The sequence below is a fragment of the Orycteropus afer genome, unplaced genomic scaffold, assembly GCF_000298275.1.
Source record: "Orycteropus afer afer isolate SDZICR_OR568_19922 unplaced genomic scaffold, OryAfe1.0 scaffold00121, whole genome shotgun sequence".
NCBI lineage: Eukaryota > Metazoa > Chordata > Mammalia > Tubulidentata > Orycteropodidae > Orycteropus > Orycteropus afer.
This window is the reverse complement of record NW_006921708.1, coordinates 8,702,112-8,729,286: the sequence shown is the minus strand read 5'-3', so window position 1 is coordinate 8,729,286 and position 27,175 is coordinate 8,702,112. Positions and strand designations below refer to the sequence as shown.

Below are 27,175 nucleotides of genomic sequence, written 5' to 3'. Positions count from 1 at the left end.
TATTTTGTCCCAGGCAGCTCTCAAAATTTTTTCTTTATCTTTCGTTTTGGAGAGTTTGATTATAATATGCCTTGGTGTTTTCCCCTTGGGATCTATCTTGTGTGGGGTTCTATGAGCTCCTTGAACAAATATATTTTCTTCCTTCATGATATGGAGGAAGTTTTCTATTAGCAAATCTTCCACAATTTTCTCAGTGGTCTTTTTCACCTCTTCTTGTTCTGGTATTCTAATGAGTCTTATGTTGTTTTTTCTCATGTCATTGCATATAATTCTTAGGTTCTCTTCATTTCTCTTAAATCTTTGTTCTGATTTTTCTTCATACAGGCTAATGTCCAGGGATTTGTCTTCTAGTTGGGATATGTGTTCTTCAGCCAGTTCTAACCTAGTCTTTTGTGCTTCTACTGTGTTGTGTAATTCTGTCATTTTGGTATTCATCTTCTGCATTTCTAACTGCTATTTTTGTATGAGTTCTGATTGTGCATTAATCTTATTATTTTTTTTTTTGAATGATTTCCTGAGTTCTTCTAGAGAACTGCCTGTGTTCTCCTTGTTTCTGCTTGGGGTTTCCTTAGGCTCTTGTATAGCTCTGTAAACATATCTTCTAAATTTCTTCTCAGATAATTTTATTGCCTCCTCTTCATCCATATACAATGAGATGTTTGTTTGTGGTTTTGCTTCTAAGACTTGCCTTGTTTTTTTTTTTTTTTTTCTTTTATTTGAGGTTGCCTGGAAAGCTTACTGTTGCTAGGGGTGGTTTCTAGGGCTTTGAGCAGGCTTCTACTGATGACATTGTACTGTTATTTACAGGTCGCAGCTCAATTTCAGCAAAGACTATAGTTGTTAAGGGGTCACCATTTTCCGTCAGGCTCAGATACACACAAAAACCCCACTCCCGAGGCCCCTCAGTGCCAAAGAGTCTACCAAAGGCAACTTCTCATCTCTGCTGTCATGGGGGTTTCTCTCTCCGGCCCCACCTGCCCATGGCACTGGCCCAACTTGCACAGACTGAAATCAGCTCAGGAGATTCTCTTGAGTCCACCCACCTGCGGCATGAAAGATGCACTCGGTTTCAGTTTCGCTGGAGTTGGGAGAGTGCCTGTTAGTAATCTGTGGTCCCAATATTAGTGATAAAGTCAAGCTCAGACCTCTCAGTGCCACTAAGTTGACCCAAGCCTATTCAGGGACCTGCTGAGGGGAGACTGAGCCCACCCTCCTGGAGCAACAATGGATTCTCTCTCTCTGCTTGGCTTTCAGTGGTTTTGGATGTGCCCATTTACACCTAGCTAACCCAAGTTACTGTTAAAATCAGCTGCTGAAAGGTAGGTCCTTGGGGGTGATCACTAGTATGCTGGTGTGGTCGCTGGTATGGTGTGTCTTCTGCCTTGACTCAGGGAGGTCCCAGATGGCCATTTTTGCCTGCCAGCTACTCCACTAAGGAAGTCTCTAATGACCTTTCTCAGCTGCCCGTCCGCACGCCACATGGTATATCTTCTTTTGTTTTTTCCCCTGTACCTTTCTTCTAATTCTACTCCTCTGAGTTTGGTGCACTCTGACTGGTGAGCTGTTCAGAGCACCAAAATCCCTAATTAAAACTGCTGTACCTAGTTTTTCAAGCACTAAGATGCTACAGGGAAGTAGTGTGGTGATTACTAATGAGACTCCATTTTGAATCTTGATTGTGTAGATCTTAACAAATTGTGGATAACATTCAGAACAATAGGAATTCCAGAACACTTAATTGTACTCATGAGTAACCTATACATAGATCAGGAGGCTGTTGTTGAACAGAACAAGGGGACACTGCATGGTTTAAAATTAAGAAGGGAGTGTGTCAGGGTTGTATCCTTTCACCATACTTATTCAATCTATATGCTGAACAAATAATCTGAGAAGCCGGACTATGTGAAGAAGAACATGGCATCAGGATTGGAGGAAGGCTTATTAACAACATGCAATACACTGATGACACAACTTTGCTTTCTGAAAGTGAGGATGACTCGAAGCACTTACTGATGAAGATTGAAGAATACAGTCTGTAGTATGGATAACATCTCAATATAAAGAAAATAAAAATTCTCACAACTGGACCTGTAAGCAGCATCATGGTGAATGGAGAAAAGATTGTAGTTGTCAAAGACTTCACATCGCTTAGTTCTACAATCCATGGAAATGGAAGCAGCAGTCAGAATATCAGACGACATATAGTACCGGGAAAATCAGCTGCAAAGGACCTCTTTCAAATGCTGAGGAGCAAAGATGTCTCCTTGAGGACTGAGGTGCATCTGATGCAAGCCATGATATGTTCAATCACCTCATATGCAGGTGAGAGATGCACAATGAATAAAGAAGACCAAAGAATTGATGCTTTTGAGATGTGGTACTGCAGAAGAATGCTGAACCGACCATGGACTGCTAAAAGAACTAACAAATCTGTCCTGGAGGAAGTGCAGCCAGAATGGTCCTTGGAAGTGAGAACGACCAGACCATCTCACCTAATTTGGTCATATTGTCAGGAGAGACCATTCCCTGGAGAATAGATGTCATGCTTGGTAAAGTGGATGGTTGATGAAGGAGGGGAAGGCCCTCAACAAGATGGATTGACACAGTGACTGTGATGGGCTCAAGTATAGCAGGTATCACAGAGCTGGCATGAGACCAGGAGGTGTTTTGTTCTGCTGTGCATAGTGTCACTGTGAGTCAGAGACAACTCGACGGCACCTAACAACAACAACAACAATATTCCTCATCTTTCCACTTATTCCCTTCCAATCCTAACCCCTAAACCTCCAACTAATCATTCAGGACTTACTTGATATATCCTATTTTACAGAACACACACTACCTTTCCCAAGTTGAGACAATGTCTGTCCTCTGAGTTGGCTTATCATCCTGTGCAGAACTTTATCGTCATGTTTATATCATTACACTCGAACAGATGGTTGTTTCTTATGCTCCCAAGAAGACTACCATCCTCTTAATGGCCCAGACTGTTTTTTCCTCATTTCCAACTACATAGGTCCAATATTCCAGAAGCATTGGGTGCAGCAGGCCTCAGTAAAAGGCTGTACTCATATTGACATTTTTTGAGACTCCTTCACCTTTGTGGGTATCTCCTTATGCTAGACAGTATATTTTGCTATAAAAGTAAATAATTATTAAGTCACTCTTAAAAAATAAGCAACTACCATTGAGTGAATTCTGCGTCATAGTGATCCTATAAGACAGAGTAGAACTTCCACATAAAGTTTCCAAGGCTGTAAATCTTTAGAGTAGTAGACTGCCTCATCTTCATCCATCAAAGTGGCTGGTGGGGTCAAACCACTGACCTTTTCATCAGCAGCTGAATGCCTTAACCACTGTGACACCACAGCTCCTAAGTCACTCTTAGATCTTTATTAAACTTTCTCAAGACAATGCTCTCTTTATAATTTGAGTAAATGATTATAATTAAGAAAGAATACTTTACCCATAGTTCATTCTCAAGATAATACAAACTGTGGTGAGAGTAATGTAGTGAAAATGCCGACAACCACTGAACACTTATTTTTTGTCAGGCAGAGTACCAAGTGCATACTCTCATCACACCTTCAAGCAACCCTATGGGATAGATTCTTTAATAATCTTCATTTTATAGGAAAACAAACTGAAATTCAATAATTCATTCAAGGGCAAGAATCACAGAGCTAATACATTACAGAATCAAAACACAAATCAGAGTTTGGTGTACAAAATGACCATCATCTACCTCAACCTCCAGATGTTGAAATCTTACAATAATAGTAATCATGGAAGAGTAAGTAAAAACACATATCACAAGCATTTATATAGATTCAATTTACCTATGAAAGGGAAGAACAACATCTGTAGGCCCTCCATTTGGGCCTTAATGGAAATCAGCAAATGGGTGAGAGAATTACAGACCATCTAACTCCTTTGATGAATCATTGACATGGAAAGAAAGAAGTGTGTTTTGGCCAAAATTTGGTAAAAGAAAAGGAAGACCTAAAATTCTAGATGGTGCAAACAGATAAGTTTTTGCTGCTGAATGAAAGGCTGGTGCCTTTCCACTGAAAGGTGCCTGAGAAAAAAGCCCTAATGATCTATTTCTGAAAAGTCACCCAAAACAATACTCTATGAAGTTCTGCTCTGACACAGTGGGGTCACCATGAGTCAGAATCAACTTGGCAACAATTTATTTAAAAACCTTTGAGAGTAAGGCATGACTCTCAAAGCAGAGGCCTGGACTAAGAACAGAGGGTATACTTTGGGCAGTGAGGAATTGTGACAATAGCTTCAAGCCCACAAGTTCATTTCCTCTGAAGCCATCAGAATTCAGACTGTCATTTGGAAACACAGTGTCCTGACAAGGAAGATGTTGCATGTCCCCATCTCTGACCCATACCAACAGAATGCAGAATGCCCAGGAAGAAAAACAAGGTTCTTCTGATTTTACACTTCGAGAATTCACAAGAGCAAGGCCATTTTTGTCATTTTTTTTTCTTTTAGTACTAATTTTTTTTTTCAATTTTATTGTGATTTAGACAAAAGTCCATAGAACAATCTCACCCTCCACACAACAGCCCACATACACCCTGTCCCACAACATTGACTACAATCTACCACAGTGCAACAGCTCCAATCCACCTCCCCCACACCCACCTCCTCTCTGTGTCCTTCTCCCCCCACATACCCCCGGTACTGAAGCCGTCCTCCTGCACACACACAGCCCCTCCACTCTCCCATGACTGATGTCCCCAAGGAGTGTACCCACCCAATGCAAATGTTTAGCTCACACACCCATCCTCTGTCTGGCTGGAAGCCACAGGAGCTGGCCTAACCCCAGACCCAAAGGGCAACAAGGGACCACACAGTCCCATTGGTTTCACCAGGCTCCACCAAACCAACAAACCCTATCCCCCTTTCTTAATTATCTAATTTATTTTTCTAAATAGCTAAAACACATAATTTTATCCTCACAACACTCTATGAGGCACACTGTTAAACTGAGGTTTAAAGTGAAGGAATCAACTTTGAAACATTGAATAATTTGACAAAAGTAGATAGCTTGGGAGTGGCCGAACTCAGGATGCAGACACAGGTTTGTCTGTCTGACTCCAGGATCTACACATGTTGTCTACTGAAAAGCAAAGACTGTCTTACAAGGACTTTCTTACATTCATTTTGAGTAATTCCAACTGTCCTTCTCAGTGGAATGAGTCAGCCACTAATCATGCTTGGTCAACAGTTATATATAACAAATATAAAGAGAGAGGAAGGTGGAGAAAGGGAGAAGAGAAACAAAGAGAAAGAAAAGAAAAGTGGAAAGTGGTGCTTTTGCAGTGATGCCAACTTATTCTTGAGCAGGAATCTCAATTCTATGGAAAAATCCATAATTACATAGGCAACAGTGTACTCTACTCAAAGGAGCTTAAATGAACCAGACCATGTGCTCACTGGGCTTTCTGTAAATGTGCTTGTTTTCTACAATTGTGACTTGTCCTGTGAGAGACACTGGCTTCCAAGAGAAGGTGAGCTTCAGAGTCAACTCAAACTCAATGTGATCCCACCTCCATTACTTCTGGAAGTGGAGCTTTAGGCAAGAGGACTAATCAGCATGAGTCTTTTTTCATTTGTAAAATGGAGACATCATTTGCATCTCTGTGGATGCCTGGAGATGTCTGCTTTGCTGTTAGAAAATTCAAATGTTACAAATTATTTCTAGGATGTTTCCACATGTTCATCCTAAAGAAGCCTAGTCAATTGTCCGCTTAACACTCCACCACACTTTCTAGTGGGCAGGAAGACAAGTGAGTGTGTCAACTTTCTCAGCCACCACATGAAGTTAACAGGATAAGTACTGACAGAAAAGGATTCTGAATATCATAATGAAACAGAGAGAAAAAAATCCAGCCTTTCCAGGATACCAACGGAAGCAAAAACAAGGAAAGATACAAATGGAGGAAGCAGATGTGACAGCTACCATCCTTTCAAGGCACAGCTCCAATAAAACAGGCATGATTCCCCCATTCTAATGACTTTATTGATTAAAGGAGGCTGACACTCTTCTGGTTTCTCCTAAAATTCTTGGAATATTTTCTGCCATTGCAATTGATATTAATTTCTGTTCCAAATCCTTATATCTTCTATCCTATGTATTGTTGCAATTTTATAAGATATCCTTTATGCTTATTTTTCAGTAGTACATATTTATTTACCTTCTAATATTACTTGTGTAGAGGAGGTTTCCATCACTCTCCTAGTCTGTAAGTTTGTCATACTTTGGTGACTTGTGTGTTACTATGATGCTAAAAACTATGCTACCAATATTTTAAATATGTATGGTGGACTGGTTTCAACAGACTGTCCAGACTAAGACAAACTAGGAAGAAAGGCCTGAAAATCTACTTCTAAAAATCAGTCAATGAGAAACCTATGGATCACAACAGAACATTGACTAACATAGTGCTGAAAAATGAACTCTGCAGGTTGGAAGGCACTCAAAATACACAGTGGCCACAAAAATGAACAATGGACTAGAGCTTATCAATGATCATGTAGCTAACACAGCAACATTTCATTTTGTTGTATATGGGTTCAACATGAGTTGGGGATAACTCATGGCAACTGCCAACAACAACAGAAAAGGTACAGGAAGCAAAGAGGCTAATTTTAAAATAAAGTTTAATTTTTAAATATTGGATTGTAGTTGTTGTTTGGTGCTATCCAATTGGCTCTGACTCATAGTGATCTTATGTACAACAGAACAAAACAATGTTTGATCCTGCACCAGTCTCACAAGCCTTGCTATACTTCAGCCCATCGTTGCAGCTACTGTGTCAATCCATCTTGTAGATGGTCTTCCCTTTCTTCACTGACCCTCTACTTTACTAAGAATGATATCCTTCTCCAGGGAATGGTCCCTTCTGACAACATGACCAAAGTAGGTGAGATAAAATCTGGCCATTCTCAATTCCAAGGAGCACTCCAGATGCAGTTCTTCCAAGACAGATTTATTCTGGCAATCCATGGTATTTTCAGTATTCTTCAACAACATCACAATTCAAAAGTTCAACTTTTCTTTGGTCTTCCTTATTCATTGCCCAAGGAGCTCTGGTGGCAAAGTGCCTAAGGTATTTGACTGCTAATCAGAAGTTTAGTGGTTCAAATCCACCAGCCACTCTGTGAAAGGAAGCTTGGACAATCTACTTTCATAAACCTTTACTGCCTTGGAAACCCAAAGAGGGTTGCTGTGAGTTGGAATCCACTCAGTGGCAGTGTATTTGGCTATTTGGTTTATTCATTGCCCAGCATTCATATGCATATGGAACCAATGAAAATACCCATGGCTTGGGTTTGGCACACCTTAGTCTTCAAAGTCATATCTTTGCCTCTGAACACTTAAAGAGGTATTTTGCAGCAGATTTGCCCAGTGTAATATGTCGTTTGATTTCTTGACTGCATATATATTTACTTGTGAAGTTATTTGAGTTCTTTCCTATCACCTGACTGAACCCCACCCCTAACATTTTCTCTTATCTCTGAACTTTATCATTTCTTTCTCCAGACTCATCATTTGCCATGGCTGGGTTATATCTGAATTGTGAGCAACAGCCATCTAACAGGTTATGTGACTACTACCTGACCTCTTCCCTTTAATATATGGTTTCCAGATAACTCTATCTAGAATATTACTTTTATTACATTATTTTCATCTCCAAACATAGAAAAAGCCTCTCTGGTGCCGATTGTATAAAGTCCATTCTTCATATCATGTTACTCAAGACCAAGTAGAATTTGACCATAGATCATCTTCTCAGAGAGATCTACAATTATCATTCTATAGTCATCTTTATGATGAGGTCAAATTGAACTGCTTAACTTGAGCACACACTATGATTTCTCTTGCATTGCTAATACCAACAGTGGTATCCTGATCTCAGCCAAACTTCTACCCATTGTTGAAGGTCCAGTGTTAATAACTCCTTTCATGAAAGCATGTACCATCCATGGCTGCCAGAAATGATCTCCCACATTTGTTATAATGCAAATAGCAAAGGCATTGGTGACAACTAGATCTAGAGACAACTTTGTCACCATTGTTGAAGTTTTTCAGAACCGCAGCTGGTAAATAATTTTTCCTCAGTTTTCTGATCAGTGAAGTGGGTAAATACTGCCAGTTTACAAATTGGATGTGTATCTTAAATGAGAACATGGATATTAAATATGTAATGAGCTCTGATATCTTTCAGAATCTTAATCAGTGTCCCTCTGTTATCTTTCTTCTAAATGACTTTCTACTTCTTTTGCATTTTTTTAGGCATATATATATATTTTTTATTTTTTATATTACTCATTATCATTCTAAAGTAATTACAATGTTACAAATAATTAAATTAATTTCATATTAAAAATCGTGGAGAAGGGAAAATAAATGAGATTGTTTAGCATTTATTTCTACATGAATTAATGTTTCAATAAGGTTATTTTGTAAATAAACTATGATGGAGAAGGCCTGTTGCTTTCCATATTCCTGTTTTCTTTTCTTTTTAAAAAGTTGAATGAATTTGCTAAATTAGAACTTATCCTAGCCAAGTAAGGCATCTAAACATTCCTGTAAACCAAAAATTAACCCTGGAGCCCAGAAATGGACCTGTTATCATTTACCAAGGTAAGAAAGCATAGATAGTGAATCGTAATAAATATAGATAATTGATGAGTTGAGCATCCAGCATAAACTAAAGTATGATGTTCCCCTTCCCAGTAATAATGAGAAAAGTAGTTTGTATTTTCTATAACAATATTTTGTATAAAAACATCTTCTAAATGTGAATTTATTCTTGCTTCTATATTAAATGCATGAAATAAAATAATTTTAAGGGAACTCTCATGTCAACTTTTATTCTCTTCTTCTTGTAAATGAGGTCAGAATTTCAAAGTAAAGACCTCTATTGGTACATGAATAGAGACAAATAGAGCCTACAGTGTTGTAAGCAATCATCTATTAATTGACTGGCCAAATAGTAAGGTTCTCACCATTCTTTACATTCCTAATCAGAGTCTTATCTGTTTCTTTCAGTTTTAAAAGCATTGTCTTATGGATGTAATGACTTGAAATGGATGAAAGATTACATTACCGTATTGTCTCCAGTCCGCAGAAGGGGGTAAGTGTTGCCACAAAATAAGGTTGTTTAGATGATTTAAGTACGAAGGTAGAGAATGAAAACCCTTCTGATTATACCAGACCTAAAAAAGAAAGATTATTTAATGTCTCTCATAAAATTAGCTCTTCAACTCATTTTTCTCCTATTCTCAGATAAAGGGAATGCATATGTCAATTAGCTTCATCAGCACCTGAATGCAGGACACAATGTGCCTTCCTGGCTGACAGTGAGCAGTGAATTTCAGTCTGCTAATTTTGTATTTATCTCAAGCATATAATTTACACCTAAAAATAGTTTAATTTTTGCCAGAACAAATGTGAATGTTGCTATATAATTATATTCTCACAGGGAAAAAAGAACTCAAGCCCATCATTTTTTTTGTTTGTTTGTTTCTCAGTTGGTAAGCTAATGAAATTTGACCTGCAAATTAAAAGCATGGACAAGCATCAGAAAAAAAAAAAAAAAAAAAAATTACTTTCAAATTAATAACTGAATGTGGAATATTATTTCTCAAAATAAACTGAGCTGAATATTTGAATAAAGTAGCATGCCTAACATACAGGAGAAATGTGAAGGGTGAAATAAGAAAAAGAAGATGTTCTTAAAGTTGGGATAATAAGTATTGTAAAAAATACTAATTGAACCATCAATATCTACATTTCAATATATCAATATTTTAATGAGAAATGGGGCAAAGTATTCAGTTTGCAAAGCTGCTCAAGAAATGTAATGAATCAACTGACAGATTTTTATCTTAATTCAATAGTTTGAACAGTTCATTTCTCTAAACAATGTTGTTTGTTGTGACAGACAATTCCCTTTTTGGAATTGGAACTACTTTACAGAAAGCGAATGCTTGAAGAAACCTATTTTGAGAATGTCAGGGTTTTGAGAATGAACATCCTGTAGAGCTCTTGAAGCCCTTTTGCCCACCTGAGGGATTCACTTAGCACCACATTATTCTTTCAGTGACCTTAACAAAGGGTCTTATGGCACAAACTTGAATTGATCTTCATTCTATTGCCATTGTATCATCATTCAACATATTGATGTCCATGCTGTAGTAAAAAAAGTTTTCTATTTCTGAATTTACCACAGGTGACCATTTTAAGAAGTGTTTTAACACTACATAGTCATCTTTTTTTTTTTTTTTTAAGTCACCCTTAGATGTTTTCTTGCCATTTTTTCACCTAGCTTAAGAGTTTTGTTATACATTTCTTAAAAAAAAAAAAAAAAAGCCATTTCCTTTGAATCAGATCCAACTCATAGCGACCCCTCCTTGGGTTTCTGAGGCAGTATCACTATGGAAGTAGATTGCCCAATCTTCCTTCTGAGGAGTGGTTGGTGGGTTTGAACAACCATCCCTCTGGTTAGCAGTCAAATGTCTTAGGCACTAGGCCACCAGAGCTCCCTACATATTTCTAGTATCCTCTAATTGTTTCCTTGTCACTATCTACTGATCTCCAAACCAATGTCATATATGTTCAGGTTTTTTTTTTTTTTTTTTTAATCAACATTTCATTCTGTACAGATTTCTATATTATTTATCTATTGCCACAATAATGCTGTATGACAAATAATTACCAACCCAGGGGCATAAACAATATATGTCAATTTAGCTCATAGATCTGTGGGGCTCTGCTCCTATGGGCTGGGCTAGACTGATCTATGCCAGGAGTACTCATATGTTTAATTGGCACTTTGCATCAGCTGAAATGATGGGTCTTGGGGGCAGGGGGCTCAGATATACTGGATTTTTTTTCCCCCAGGAATGAGTTTCTAAAGCACTAGACTGTATTCTGGAATTAACTTGGAGGATTTCCTCCCCACCCAATCTATCAGTCAGGAAGCAAAAAAAACACCAATAAATGAAAAGAAGTTAATCTCCTTTTAGGAACATATTATTGAAGTCAGGTAGTTTAGAAAACTTTTTATCTTTGAGGCCAGTTAAGCTAGAGAGGAAGCCTCTTATCACTCCTAGGGATGGAACCTAGAGCCACCACAAGCAATAAACAAGCCCTAATCAAGGCTGCTAAACCCAGAAGGGGGAGCTCTGGTAGCATAGTGGCTAGGGCACTTGACTGCTAACCAGAAGGCTGGTAGTTCAAACCCACCAGCCACTCCTCGGAAGGAAGGTTGACAATCCTACTTCCGTAGTGATACTGCCTCGGAAACCCAAGGAGGGGTCGCTATGAGTCAGGGCTGACTCGACGGCACATAACAACAACAACAACAAACCCAGAAGGTTAGCAGTTCAAACCCACCACTTGCTAAGCAGAAGGAAGATAGGCCAATCTAATTCTGTAAAGATTTACCACCTCAAAAACCCAATGGGGGTCTCTACGAGTCAAATCTACTTGATGGCAGTGAGTTTAGTTTTTGGTCATCATCCAAACTAGAACTCCACTCCCAAGCCCTCCTCCCACCCACCCTCCACTCTCCATGCTGCCTGTTGACGCTCCTGCTCACACATACCATAAATTCTAAAATGGTCCCAGCCAGACCCAGGAGCATGTTAGAAAGAACAACTTTGCCCTCTAACTGATCCCTGAAAGAAAGTCACCAGAGCTACATCATTGATGCTACATGGACGCATTTCAGAAGCCAGAGATTCATCAGCCACATCTGTGCTAAGCTATAACCCCGCCCTCTATGAATAAGGCATGACACCTCCCCAAACTATGAATGTATATAACTTCCTATTTCTCTGAAACCTATAAAACCCTAAAATCATTCCCCTTTTGGAAGACCATTTTTAGTGGCTCTTTAGCCCACGTTGTCTCCATTTTTACTTGCCAAGGAAAAATAAAGAAACCTGCTTGAGAAATGTTTTGCCATTTCTGGCTATTTTTAGTAGATAGGCAGGGACCCTTTGTGTCTAACCAGAAAACTCTGACCCTTTTCTGTAACATCATGATACCCTCAAAACAGATCATAAATATCAGAAGGCATGAGTAATAATTCTTAGAAGAGCAACTGAGTACCTGTAAAACAAAAATCACTTAATAGATATTAAAGTTCATAAAATTCTATCTGAAAACAGAATGTGTGCACAATACTGCTGCATCTTACAACCGCTATCCTCAGCAACACCAACTCTGCTTAGTAGGTAACAGTTGAAGAAATAAAGCCAGCAACTAAATGTGGTTAGTTGCTCTATCTGAAGTATATATGTTCAAAAAGGTGTTTTGATTATATTAGCAAAACATTTAAGATGTGAACGATATAAATCAGAAAGGTGCAAAAAGAGATTTTCTATAATATAATGAATCATATATTAAACATATTTGCATGCAAATTTTCCATTTTCTTTTCAAAACAACTATTCAGATTATATAGGTTATATCTTCAGAAAGTACCCTAAAGGCTGAAATAAAAGGCTCATTATAAATTACTGAAAGTTTAATACAATAACTTGACATGACATCAACTACAGACACTTCCAATAGGAATTTCTTATAAAAGTTTGTCCTTTATACTCCACTGCAATATTGTAATAACTCAGCTTTCTGGAAAGAATTCATTCCTACTACCTAAAGGCCCAGCTACATGTCATTGCACTCATGTGCCTGGCACAGTACCTGTCAAACAACATTAAAAACTCCAACAATCACCACTCATGCAATTCAGTATGGAAGTCTAGTATAAAAAAAGAGAAAATGAGACAAACATCAGAGAAACACAGGAATCACTGCCCACACTCATTACTGAGGAAGTCCTCACTTTGATGTCCTAGATACAACAACCACTGTGAAAAAGAAAGTTTTGCATTTAAACAGATTAAAAAGTTGAAATATCCTTGGAGGAAATTAAAAGATTCCTTCTACAATTGTTGTTATGTGCCATCAAGTCGGACCCAACTCCTAGTGACCTGTCCTGGGGTTTCGGAGATGATATCATTCCTTCCTTCCATCACTCCTTCATTCTGAGGAGTGGCTGGAGGGTTTGAACCACCAGCCTTTTGGTTGGCAGTCAAGTGCCTTAGGCACTATGCTACCAGAGCTAGTGGCCTCATTGTTGTTGTTGTTGTTATGTGCCGTCGAGTCAGACCCAATTCGTACTGACCCCTCCTTGGGTTTCTGAGGCAGTATCACCAAGGAAGTAGATTGCCCCATCTTCCTTCTGAAGAGTGGCTGGTGGGTTTGAACCACCAGCCTTCTGGTTAGCAGTCAAATGCCTTAGGCACTACACTACCAGAGCTACTCATAGTATGTTTAAAAAGCCAGTAAATATATTTTAGGTTATTTCCTTATCAAACTAGGAATCTTGATAATTTCATATCAAGATATAAAGCTTCTCACATTCACTGTCTATAAAAGAAAACATATTTGAACAAACCTCAGCTGAAGGAGGGATTTCTGAACAGACCACACAATGACTGGTAAAATTTTTGCCAGGGATCACATTGTGAAATACCTATTTAAAAAATCTGCATTCTATAACATGGATGAACTTGGAGGACATAATGCTAAGTGAAATAAGTCAATCACAGAAGGACAAATATTGTATTAGTCTGTTATTGTAGAAAGTCAAGGAAAGGTTTATATATGGAAGGAAATTTTCTTTGTTGGTTACCAGCGCTGGGAGGGGAGGGTAGAGAACACTGTTACGTAGGTTGAGACGAGTATTGATTTGGGTGAAGAGAAGGGTAATGGACCAAATGTGAGTGATAAACATGGTGGCATTGAGGAAGAGGAAGGCATAGAGAGGTACGGGGACAACAAAGATGAACCCTTTTGCACATATAGTACTGAGTTGTCAGTGAAGGCAAACATGGCTATATAGGTGGATAGATGGGTAGACAGGCTGAACTATTAGGGATGTCTATTCAGGGGGGAAGGAGCTCTGGTAGCATAGTGGCTAAAGCACTTGACTGCTAACCAGAAGGCTGGCGGTTCAAACCCACCAGTCACTCCTCGGAAGGAAGGTTGGGCAATCCCACTTCCGTAGTGATACTGCCTTGGAAACCCAAGGAGGGGTCGCTATGAGTCGGGGCCGACTCGACGGCACATAACAACAACAACAACAACAATTCAGGGGGGAAGTGTGTCCAAGATCATATATAGGGTTGGCAAACAATGTTTCTACAAGTGTATTTGAATGTTCTGTAAGAATTCCCAGGAGTACAGTAGAGCTGACAAGGGACATAGTTGTAGTCACTTCTTGGCCACAGCCAGCCACCCAGAGTGAGTGAGTAATTGAACCTGTGGGCTCAGGACCATAGTCACAGGGGACATCAAACTCAATTGGCATAGCATAGCGACTGGGATCTTAAAGGCTTGCAAGCAGACATCTAGATGTAACAATGGGTCTCTCCTCATCCAGAACAAAGAAGAATGAAGAAAATCAAAGATTCATGGAAACAATTAGTTCAAGGGACTGGTATACAATGTAATCCTCAGCCTATATGACTATGAGACCAGAAGAACTAGATGGTGCCCAGCTACCATTGTCAACCACTCACAGGGGGATTTATGTAGGAGATCCTGGATAGAGTGGGAGAACAATGTGGACCAAAATTCAAAATCATTTGGAAAAAAAAAGAGGGACCAAGTTTTCTGGTCTGATGGAGCCACTGAGACTATGGCCCTAACTGTCCCTCAGGTTTGGAATTGAACCCACACCTGTGATTTCCAGCCAAACAAAAGACAGGCATATGAGGTGAACATTTACACTAAGTAGATACACTCCTTGGAGAGAACAATCATGGGAGAATAGAAGGGCCGTGTGTGCACAGGAACGTAGCTCAAGGGGCAGGAGTGTGTGGAGGGAAGGAACACAAGGAAGAGGTAACTATGGGAACACAAGGAAGAGGTAACTATGGGGAAGAAGTGGGAGGGGAGCTGTTGCATTGTGGTAAATTGTAGTCAATGTCAAAAGACAAAGTGTCTGTGAACTGCTGTATGGAAAGTGAATTTGCTCTGTGAATTTTCACCCAAATTACTATTAAAAATATATATATATTGCATTGTACAGAGTGAGTTATGTAACAGGCACAAGTCCTAATTCTCATAAACTTTGTCAGATTGCCCAACCTTCCTTCCAAGGAGTGGCTGGTGGGTTTGAACCACCAGCCTTCTGGTTAGCAGTCAAATAGCCTTAGGCACTATACCAGTAGAGCACATAGATCATCCTTATTTTATAGAAATAAATGACTTATGGTACTTTCTATATTGATGCCCTAATGAACTAACTAGGAACCCTGGTGGTGCAATGGATAAGGGATCAGCTGTTAACCAAAATGTTGGCAGCTTGAACACACCAGCTGCTCCAAGGGAGATGGAAGTGGGAAATTGCTCCTATAAAGATTACATCATTGAAAACTCTATCTGGCAGTTCTCTGTGCTTTAGAGTCTCTATGAGTCTAAATAGAATAGACTGCAACAGTTTGGTTGTTTTTATTTGTTTGTTTGTTTTGTTAATAATGAACTAACTCAGTATACAGCAAATAATTTTTTTCCTCTCAAAATCTCCTCTTTTCAAGCTTCTTTGTCAATCAAACACCATCCTCTTTCCCTAATCATGAAGGTCCAAAGTGGTAAATACTTTATCCTTCCTCATCTTAAGATTCTATTTACTTTGTTCCTTAGAAAATCTCTCATATTCCCCACTTCTCCATTCCTACTGATGAATGAGGCATCTTAATTCTCAGTCCTCTTTCTTCAAGCTTGAAGAAATCTCTATGATTTCCCGTTCCTATAGGGTAGTGCTAACATAGCTGGAAAAGCCAGGGGCCCTAATATTATTCCAGCATAATCATTGCATTCATCACGTTAGCTTTAGACCCATCTGCCTTTTGGAGATGAGGAATTTAATTTCCTGTATGGAAGAATTCCTTGGCTTTAAGGGAAGCTGGTGGTGATGTTTCTAGTTATCCCAACTATGGATGTCTTTATAAATAGAGTATCCTCTCATTTGGTTTGGAACTATTAGGTGAGTTCCTGTCTTAACATCAAGTAATAACCTATTTACTATATTTCTGTACAGTCTAAGGGAAAAAGTAATTGTATTTTTCTATGGAATGCACACAACTTTTCACAATAACAAATATTATGATTTGATATAGTTCCCACATGTCCCAAAATAGCTCTTGGAATACTGATTTTTTTAAAAGCCATTCTGAAGCAGAAAAGAAGTCTTTTACCTTTGCCAGAGTTTTTGGTTTTGATATATTTGAATTGGCTTCTCCAACTTGTTCAGGGATTTGCACTCCAAAAGACCAACCTCCAAGCCTATTAAGGTTAAACATTGTGTTATTTCAATTAGAGAGAACTTCTAACCAGAGTGAAATATCAATTGCAATAGTTAGAATGGCCTTAGGAGAGCAGTCAACTGAGAATTCATCTTCTGTGAGCTGACCAAACGGGTGAGTCATCATGCTGATGGTAGTGTTGGGCATACAGGTATCCACTGTGGGAAATGATTATGTAAAAAGTATTGATGAGGCTATCCACATAAGTAATCCTCCAAACTTACCATGTTAGCAAATACTTGCCATGTAAAGGATATGGTCTTGATTTTCTATAAATCAGCCAGTCAGAATTACTTACATTTTTGTTGTGATCTTGTGAGCCACCAAGTCTTTGTGATGCTTTGTCATCCCTAGATTCATCTCTTTAATGTTCAATTCAAATATTGCCTTGTTCAGGAAGGCATCTCAGAATACTTCACTTAGGTTGGATGTTCCTTCTCTTTTGGATTGTCATCATGCCCTATGTTTCCATCATTTACCACACTGGGTTTAAGGGTTTTTTTTTATTTATTTGTTTGTTTGTTTTTTGCTAGTTTATAAAGCTTTGAGAGTTTCACCTGGGTGGAAATTGTATCTTTCATTTCCATACCCCTATGGAAATGCACCTGATGCATAGTCAGCTAGCAAAAATCTTTGACAGAAATAAGAGAACATACTGAATTTTGTCTTCAATTTTCTGTATAAATGGAGATTGAAGAGCAATCTTCTCCCATAAGGTCCCTACACTAGTAAAGGCCAGGGAAGATGGCTCTCTGCAAAAGCTGAGGAAAAAGAATAAAGATGCAATCTCTCTTGGTTGAATTTAGTTCATTCATTTATTCAACAAAAATTGACTTAGCACCTCTGTGTGTCAGGCACCAGCCTAAATTTGGAGCACCAAGTCCCTACCTTTAATAAAGTACTATACAAGATTAAAAAACAAAGGGGGGGGGATTCTATAGGACACTTTTAAAGACATTAAGATGTGGCACAACAGAAGAGAAGAATGCACATTACCTAGGATAAAGCCAGTATCCCATCACCTCTCTGCCAGTTTGTTTTACTATGGTGCTCTGCATATCTGTGATGCTGGAAGTTATGCACAGGGTCACCTATGGCAGAAAGGTTTATGCAGAACTGTCTGTCCAAACTCAGACAGACTAGGAAGAAAGGCATGGCAAATCCTTCCCAAAACAAGCTAATTAAAACTCTATGAATCCCAATATATTATTGTTCAAAATATTATTACTGGAAGATGAGCCCCCTAACTTAGAAAGCACTACAACAATGGACTCCAACATACTAGCAATCATGAAGATGACACAGGACCAGATAATGTTTTGTTGTATTATACATAAGGTTGGTATGCATCAGAGCCAACTTGAGGTCAACTAGCAATAGAGCAGGTGTCTAGATAGAATGATAACATGCTGGGATGTTAAAATTATTAAAGAGTGGATATATAAAAAGCCAAAATAGGGTGTCCCAGGCAACTTAAATCACCTATGGTATGCACTCAATGTGAAGCACTATTGTGTGTTTGGATGTATGAAATGTTATGGTGTGGAGAATATTACTGTAGTTTAAAGCAATAAGAACCTTTCTTTGGTACCTGCTTCATTTAAATTCACCTCCTAGCCTCAGAGAAATTTAGCAGAAAACAAAAGTTCTTTCCAAAAATTACCAAGAGGAATTATGAAACACCAGGTGCACCCAGGTTCCCATATTAGATGCTGCATAGCAGAAGAAATTCTAAAAGGAGATCACTATTTCATTGTGCCATTAATTTATCTACTGTTATATTCAAAAGTAATAAAAAAAAAAGCTACTGGTTCCCCCTGTTTCTACCACTGACTGAATCTCAATTGTTATGATTTCTTTCCTCCATTCCAAAAGAGTGAAAATCAAGAGTGAGAAATTTTACTAAGGCCTGCAGCATTTATTTGGGATTTGTATGAGTACAAAATAAGAAATAAAATTCTGGGCTTTTAAGAACAATAGAATTTGAAAAATAGGTTTTCCAAAGCAATTCAAAGATAAGAAGGAAAAAAAAAAAAAAAGTACTTTGTACTTGAACACACCTGGGTTTTTCTGAAGCTACCAGCAAGTACTCCTCCACATTGAAGGCAGAAAGGTTCAGCAGAGTGTGGCCCAGGCTGTTCTTCAAGTAGGGTGGGCCGGAGCTTCCATTTGGACATTTCTGTAATTTTTACGAAAGATATAGAATAAAAACTTATTTATAATGATAATCAGTTTGAAATGACTTTAGACTACATGATTTAACTATCATTTTATATCTTTTAATTGTCAAAAAAAATCAGCTATGGTTTTTATGTACTTTCGTTTCTAAAATCTCTGTAAGAGGTTCTTACATTTGAGAATTCTGTTAGAATTCCACTGTGATATTAACAATTAATTATATCTGGGGACTTTAAAATATTTTCTGTATGTATGTTTGGGCTGATTGGTAAGAACTGAAAAGGAAAAATACGGTTTTCACTTGTGTGATCTTGTATTTGATGAATATGAGAGTCAGAGGCAACTAGTGGGAGGATGACAAGAGGGAAAATTCAAAAGAATGTGTTTTTTTTTAAAAAAATAAATTTATAAAGTGTAAAGTAAATAGCTATTCTCCAGTCACTCACTGTAGGAGAAATAATTTGCTTCTGAATCATGAATGATTATCAAATAATGACAGAACACTATGGACCCAGGAGATTGGAGGTTGCACATAGTATGATCCCAGCTGCAGACAAATCAGATTTCAAATGTCTTGTTTCCATCTCCTCAAACAATTCAGGAAAGATAATGTGTAAAAATAGTTACAACTTCAGGAAAGACTATCTCTGGACTTCTCAGTTCAGGTTTCTGTGCTTGTTTTCTCATTTGTAAAATGGAAATAAAAATAACCTTATTTAACCCAGGGGTTTACTGTTAGGTTCAGATATTTATATTAAAGAACTACAGCAAAGTAAGGAGCTCCAGTAAGACTGCAGAATAAGCAGACAAACTACACAGATCCTCTTCAACAAAGAAAAGGGGAGCCAGTTAACACAGATACAGAAGATAATCCTGGAATCCTGAGCTTTGAAAGGAAGGATACAGAAGTGGACTAAGCTCCAACTAATAGAGGAACCTTCATGAAAACGCCAAAAAAGGAGACATATAGAGCTGAGGACTGTTAGCAATCCTAACAGCAGTGACAGCTTAGATATTGCCATGTGGTATCAGGACCTAAGAATTAACCTAAACATCGGCCCTGCTAGCCAGAGGCTGAACAGAGGACTGCACTGTGGGCTGGTGAATAAAAGGGGAAACAGCGAAGAAGGAGATGGGCTGGGCTGTGGAGTTTTGGCCGTTCAGAGGGCACAGCCATTTTGAATGTTTACAAGTTGTTGTTGTTGTTGTTATGTGCTGTCGAGTCGGCCCCGACTCATAGCGACCCCTCCTTGGGTTTCTGAAGCAGTATCACTATGGAAGTAGGATTGCCCAACCTTCCTTCCGAGGAGTGGCTGGTGGATTTGAACCGCCAGCCGTCTGGTTAGCAGGCAAGTGTCTTAGCCACTATGCTACCAGAAGTAGTTGGACTATTTTGGATATTTAAAGTGACAGTGTTCTCTCAGATTCTAGGGACTTAAGAATAGGCTCCACTTGCCAGGGACAGCAAGGACATACCTAACACAAAAGACTGGAAAGAAGCAATATTCCCCTTGTTATTCTTATACCCCACAGCCTCTTTGTGAATGGAGGTGTGGCCATCCCACGCTCCCACCCACCTTCTGAGTGGACAGGAATTCCTTCCCAGTCTGGGTGTTTGGTGGAGCCTGGGTGTCCTGCCTTGCCCTGCCCAGCCCAGAATTTTTTTTTTTCTTTTCATAATTCTTTTTTTTTTTTAGTTTGTTTGTTTTAATATTATTTTTTCATCCTTTTTATTATTTTTCTTTCTCTTTCCCTTCCCAAGTTCTAGTTTTCAGCTTTTTCTCTCTTTCCTGTTCCTGGTTCTCATCTTTTTCTTTCTTATGGTTCACCCCATTCCTTGTTTTTCTTTTTGCATTTTTCCCATTGATTTCTTTATTATTCTCCTACATTACCTCTTTTATCTTATTCCCCTCTCCCCAGATATTGCAGGGCTTTCTTTCTTTCTTTCTTTCTTTCTTTTTCCTTTTTCCATGAATATTTCTTTTGGCTTTTTAAAGTTTTTGTTTTTCTCATTTTGGTGATTGTTCCTGTATGTTTATGCAGTGTGTGTTTTCTGTTCTCTTGCTTTTACTTTTGTGATAGTTTTTCACATGTTGTTTTTATCTAACTGAATGAGAGACAGCAACCATGCCCATATGACCCAACAACACCTGCTCCTCCTTTAGCTCCACTTATGGAGTGAGGGCCACCACTTCCTTCTGCACCAACTGGCCAATGATACAAGACCACCAATAAGACCATGACTTACCCTTAATTGATTGTCACAAACAGTTAACAGAGATCTGTGCAGACACCCTTATTCTCTATCACACTGTCCAAGAGACAGGTGGTGAGAGCATAAGTGCTGCCAACTAGCATATAGAGGAGCACAGTACTCTGCTTTCTCATATACATCCAAAAAATAACAAAGAAAATTAAAATTGTGGGTGAACCACTCCAACATACAATCACAAATTAAATATAAATATAACAAAGTCACAATGTCTTGGAGACAACAAACTATCACAGTCCACAAAAGAAACAAGATAAAATGGTAGACACAAGGGAACAGGATACAGATCCAGAACACATCCATAAGGAAGAAGCAACATTGGACCTCCCTGATAAGGAATTCAAAATAATTATACTTAGTATCTAAGTATTATACTTAGGAAAACACTGACAAAATTAAGGAAAACACAGACAAAACCCTAGAATAAGTGCAGAAGAAAATACAAGAACAAAATGACAAAATAGAAGTTAGAAATGATTCAAAATTTACAGATAGAAATCCAGATGATTAATACTATATTTTCAGAAATAGATAACAAATTGAAAGGGCAAATGTGTAGAATTGAAAAAAATGAAAGAATTAATTAGATTAAAGACAAACACCTGAATACTTCTTTGGAAAGGGATCAATCAGAAAAAAAGATCAAAACAAAATGAAAAAAAGCCTAAGATTCCTGTGGGATACCATCAAAAGGAATAATCTACATGTAATTGGAATTCCAGAACAGGAAAGAAAAAATAAAACCACTGAGAAAATTGTCTAAGATTTGTTGGAATAGAACTTCCCTGATATGATGAAAGATGAGAATATATGCATTCAGGAAGTCCAAGAAACCCCAAACCAGATAGATCCCAAAAGTCACCAAGACCAAAGACAAAGAAGCAATCCTAGAAGCAGCATGAGAAAAACAAAAAGGTACCTACAAAGAGCAACCAATAAGAGTAAACTCTGATTTCTCAGCAGAAACCATGCAGGTGAGAAGGCAATGGGATGGTATATAAAACTCTGAAAGAGAAAAATTTCCAACCAAGAATTATATACACAGCAAAATTGTTCCTCAAATATGATGATGGAATTAGGAGATTTCCAGATAAGCAGAAATTAAGGAATTTGTTAAAAGCAGACCAACCTTAAAAGAGAAACCAAAAGGAGTCCTTTGAACGGAGAGCCAATAATAGCAAACAACAACTGACCATTAATACACATGAAGACATAACCCAGAAACCAACACAGCTATGGAAACATCCCAACTAAAATAAGATTACAAGATTGAAACCAGGGGAACCAAAAAAAAAAAAAAAAAAAACAACAAATAGAAATCCAGAAGATTAATACTAAGATTTCAGAAATATGTAACACATTGCATGGGCAAAGAAATAGAATTGAATCAATGGAAGACAGAATTAATGAGATGAAGACAAATACCTCAATATTACTTTGTTAAGGGATCAATCGGGAAAAAAAAAGATCAAAACCAAATGAAGAAAGCCTAAGATTCATATGGGATCCTATCAAGAGGAATGACCAATATATAATCAGAATTCTAGAACAGGAAGAAACAAACAAAACCACAGAGAAAATTGTCAAAGATCTTTTGGAAGAGAAATTCCCTAATATGATGAAAGACAAGAATATATCCATTCAAGAAGTTCAATGAACCCCAAATAGAATAAATCCCAAAAGAAAATCAGCAAGATATAGCATACTCAAGCTCACCAAAACTGAAGACAAAGAAAGAATCCTGAAAGTAACACTGAAAAAACAAAAAGTTACCTACAAAGGGCAACAAATAAGATTTCTCAGCAGAAACCATACAGGCGAGAAGGCAATGGAACAATATATGTAAAACCCTGAAAGAGAAACAATTTCCAACTAAGAATTATATACACAGCAAAATTGTCCCTCAATATGATAATGGATATAGGACATTTCCAGATAGGCAGAAATTAAGGGAATTTGTTAAAACCATATCAACATTACAAGAAATGCTAAAAGCAGTCCTTCGGACAGAGAACTGACAATGGCAAACAACAACTGATGATTAACACACACAATGATATCACCCAGAAACCAAATCATTTACAGACTTTTGCAAAGTAAAACAAGCTTACAAGACTACGAAAACAGAAGCAGATACATCAATTGGTAAATGAGGAAAACTATAAGACAAAAAGAAGGACTAAATACTGTAATTACACAAATTTTAAATGGTGAGGAAGTCAACACAATTGCAATATAGAACAAGCTGTTTTAAACTTGGGAAGAAAACTATAAATCACAGGGTAATTTCAAATAAAAATAACAAACCTTGGCATCAACATAAAAAAAGAGGACAAGTACAAATATTTAGCAAATATTAGAACAATGGCAACAAAGGAGATATAACATGATTCATTAAAAAAAAAAAAAATGAGCTCAACACAGAAAATTAGATGGAACAAAGAGATCCACAACACCATGAAAATTACATAACAAAATGACATCAAGACATGTATACTTGTCGATAATTACACTGAATTTAAATGGATTAAATACACCATTCAAAGGACAGAAAGGTGCAGACTGGATAGGAAAACATGACCCATTAATATGTTGTCTACAAGAGTCTCACCTTAGACACAAAGACAAAAATGGACTAAAAATCAAAGGCTGGAAGAAAATAAATGAAGCAAATGACAATGGAGTAGAAGTGGTAATAATAATTTCTGGTAAAAAAGATTTTGAGACAAAAACCCCATAAGTGACAAGAAAGCACATTTTGTAATGATTAACGGATCAAGTGAACAAAAGGATATAACCATAATAAATATCTACCCAAGCAATGAAAGAACTCCAAAATACATAAAGCAGACTTTAACAGAATTGAAAAGACAAATAGATGACCGCACAGTAATAGTAGGAGACTTCAATACACCACATTCAATAAAAGATAGAACAACTAGAAAGAAACTGAATAAAGATCCAGAAGGACAAAACAATATGATCAACCAACTTAAACTTATAGACATCTACAGAGCACTTCACCCAAAAACAGCAAAACACATGTTCTTTTCCAGCACACATGGAACATTCTCTAGGATTGACCATATGTTAGGCCACAAAGCAAGCCTCAATAAGTTTTAAAATCACTGAAATACTGCAAAGCATCTTCTCAGATCACAAGGCTTTAAAATAAGAAATCAACAGTAGAAGAACAATGGAAAAAGAGCAAATGTATGGAAACTGAATAACACTCTCCTCAGAAATTAATGAGTAATAAAAAAAAGAAACAAAAAATTTCTTGAATTAAATGAAAATGAAAATACAAGGTAGTAGTTACAGTTATGTATCAACTTGTCTGGGCCTGGTTTTGAGTGGCTGAGCAACTGGATGTGGTATTCCCCATGATGAGACTGGGAATCAACTCCATGGTAGAATATACTGTGAACAGCTGAATAGCTGTCTCAGGGATAATGTCTTCTCCCAGTATTTATGAAGCTTTTGGAATGGTCTGCAGCTTTTGGCATGCTTGAATCCTGCATGTAGCCAAGTCATTATTCAGCAGCCTGCCATGTTATCTGCTGATGTTGGACTTCTAAATGGACTTGAATCAATGACCTGCCATGTGGTTTGGTAATGTTGGGACTGTGCCACTTTATTTGTTGCCCTTGGGCTTGTTAGCCTCAGCAGCCAGCAGCAGCCTGAGTGAAGAGATGCCTCTAGCTTTAGTGATTCAGGGGCAAGAGGCAGAGCTGAAGCCCAAAGTCAAGGGGCTTTCATCCAACCCCTGGACGTGATACTTTGTACTTGGACTTCTAGCCTCCAAAACTGTCAGAGAATAAACTCCTGTTTATTCAGGCCACCCATTTGTGGTATACTTCTGTTGAACTCCAACAAATTTGAAAACTTAGAAGAAATAGGTTTCTTGAAACACACTACTCATGTAAACAAACACAGACTAAGGTAGAAAACTTGAACAGACTTATAACAGAAGAAGAAATTGAATAAGTCATAAAAACAATTACCAACAAGAATAAATCCTGGCCCAGATTTCACTGGAGAATTCTACCAATCATTCAGAGAACAGTTGATACCGATGCTATTCAAATTATTTCAGAACATAGAAAAGGATAGAATCCTCCCTAATTCACTTTAGGAAGGAAGCATGACCTTGATACCAAAACCAAATATCCCTCATGAATATAGACCTAAAATCTTCAACAAAATCCTAGCCAATAGATTCCAACCGCATACCAAAAAAGAATGTATTATGACCAAGTAGGATCATACCAGGAATGCATGGATTGTTCAACATTAAAAAACAATCAATGTAATCCATCACATAAGTAAAATAAAGGAATAGAATCACATGATCATACCAATAGATGCAGAAAATGCATTTGATAAAATCCAACATCCATTCTTGATTTAAAAAAAACTCTCAGAAAAATAAGAATAGAAGGGAAATACCTCAACATAATAAAGGGCATATATTCAAGACCAACAACAAACATTATTCTCAATGGAGAGAGACTGAAACCATTTCCCCTGTGAGCAGGAACCAGACAAGGATGTTCTCTAGCTCCACTTCTATTCAACACTGAATTGAAAGTCCTAGCCAGGGCAATAAGGCAAGATAGGGAAATCAAAGGCATCCAATTTGGTAATGAAGAAGTAAAACTACCCCAATTTGCACATGATATGGTCCTATACATAGAAAACCCAAGGGACTCAGTAAGAAAATTACTGGAACTTATTGAAATCAGATTTAGCATAGTGGCAGGATACAAGATCAACATCCAAAAATTAGTTGGATTCCTCTACACCAGCAATGAACTCTGTGAGAAGGAAATAAAGAAATCAATACCATTTACAGTAGCTACTCTGGTAGCATAGTGGCTAAGGTACTTGACTGCTAAACAGAAGGCTGACGGTTCAAACCCACCAGCCACTCCTCAGAAGGAAGATTGGGCAATATACTTCCTTAGTGATACTGCCTTGGAAACCCAAGGAGTGGTAACTATGAGTCGGGTCTGACTTGATGGCACATAACAACAACAACAACCAAAAAGATAAGATACTTGGGAATAAATATTACCAGGAACACAAAAGACCTGTACAAAGAAAACTACAAAAGACTACCTCAAGAAACTATAAGAGATCTACATATATGGGAGAATATACCATGTTCGTGGATAGGAAGATTGACCATTGTGAAAATGTCACTACCACCCAAAGCAATCTACACATTCATACAATCTTAATCCAGATTCCATTAACATTCTTTAAAGACAGAAAAAACAATCACTGATTTTATATGGAAAGGAAAGAGACCTTAGATAGGTAAAATACTACTAAAGAAGAAAGAAGTAGGAGCTCTCACTCTCCCAGATCTCAAAACCTATTACTCAGCGACAGTTATCAAAACAGCCTACTACTGGTACAACAACAGATACATAGACCATTGGAGCAGAACTGAGAACCCAGAAATAGACCCATTGACCTATGGTCAGCTAATCTTTGACAAAGGGCTGAAACCCATTCAATGGTGTAGAGATAATCTCTTTCACAAATGGTTCTGACAAAACTGGTTATGCATTTGCAGAAAAATGAAACAAGATCCATACCTCACACCATACACAAAAACTAACTCCAGATGGATCAAAGACTTAAATGTGAAACCTAAAACTATAAAGTTTATTAAAGAAAAATAGAGGAACAAACTTAGGGGCCCTAATTTATGACATAAATAGACTATCAAGCATAACCCAAAATGCACAAGCAACAGAAGATAAACCAGATGATTGACACCTTCTACAAATTAAATTATTATGTGCAGCAAAAGACTTCTCCAAAAGAGTAAAAACAGAACCTACAGAATGGGAAAAATATATTCAGCAATCATATATCAGACAATTGACTTATCTCTAAAATGTATAGAAAACTCCAACACCTCAACATCAAAAAGACAAATGATCCAATTAAAAAACAAGCAGATGACATGAAAAGACACTTCACCAAAGAAGATATTAAGGCAGCCAACAAACACATGAAGAAATGTTTGCAATCATTAACTATATTGTTGTTGTTAAGTGCCGTCGAGTCATTTCTGACTCATAGCAACCCCATGCACAGCAGAACAAAACACTGCCTGATCCTGCGCCAGCCCCACAATCCCTGCTATACTTGAGCCCATCATCACAGCCACCATGTCAATCCATCTTGTTGAAGGCCTCCCCCTCTTTCGTTGACCCTCCACCCTACCAAGCATGACATCCTTCTCCAGGGAATGGTCCCTTCTTACAACATGACCAAAATAGGTGAGATGAAGTC

The 27,175-nt window shown here is 37.8% G+C and overlaps 1 protein-coding gene across 1 annotated transcript in view; it reads right to left on the bottom strand.

Moving 5' to 3' along the window:
* Positions 1–27,175, bottom strand: part of ABCA13 (ATP binding cassette subfamily A member 13) — an 888,443-nt gene that overhangs the window by 321,008 nt on the left and 540,260 nt on the right. The window contains 3 exon segments of the mRNA XM_007944147.1: positions 9,135–9,243; positions 16,306–16,393; positions 18,474–18,592. Coding sequence (XP_007942338.1) covers positions 9,135–9,243; positions 16,306–16,393; positions 18,474–18,592 — 316 coding nt within the window.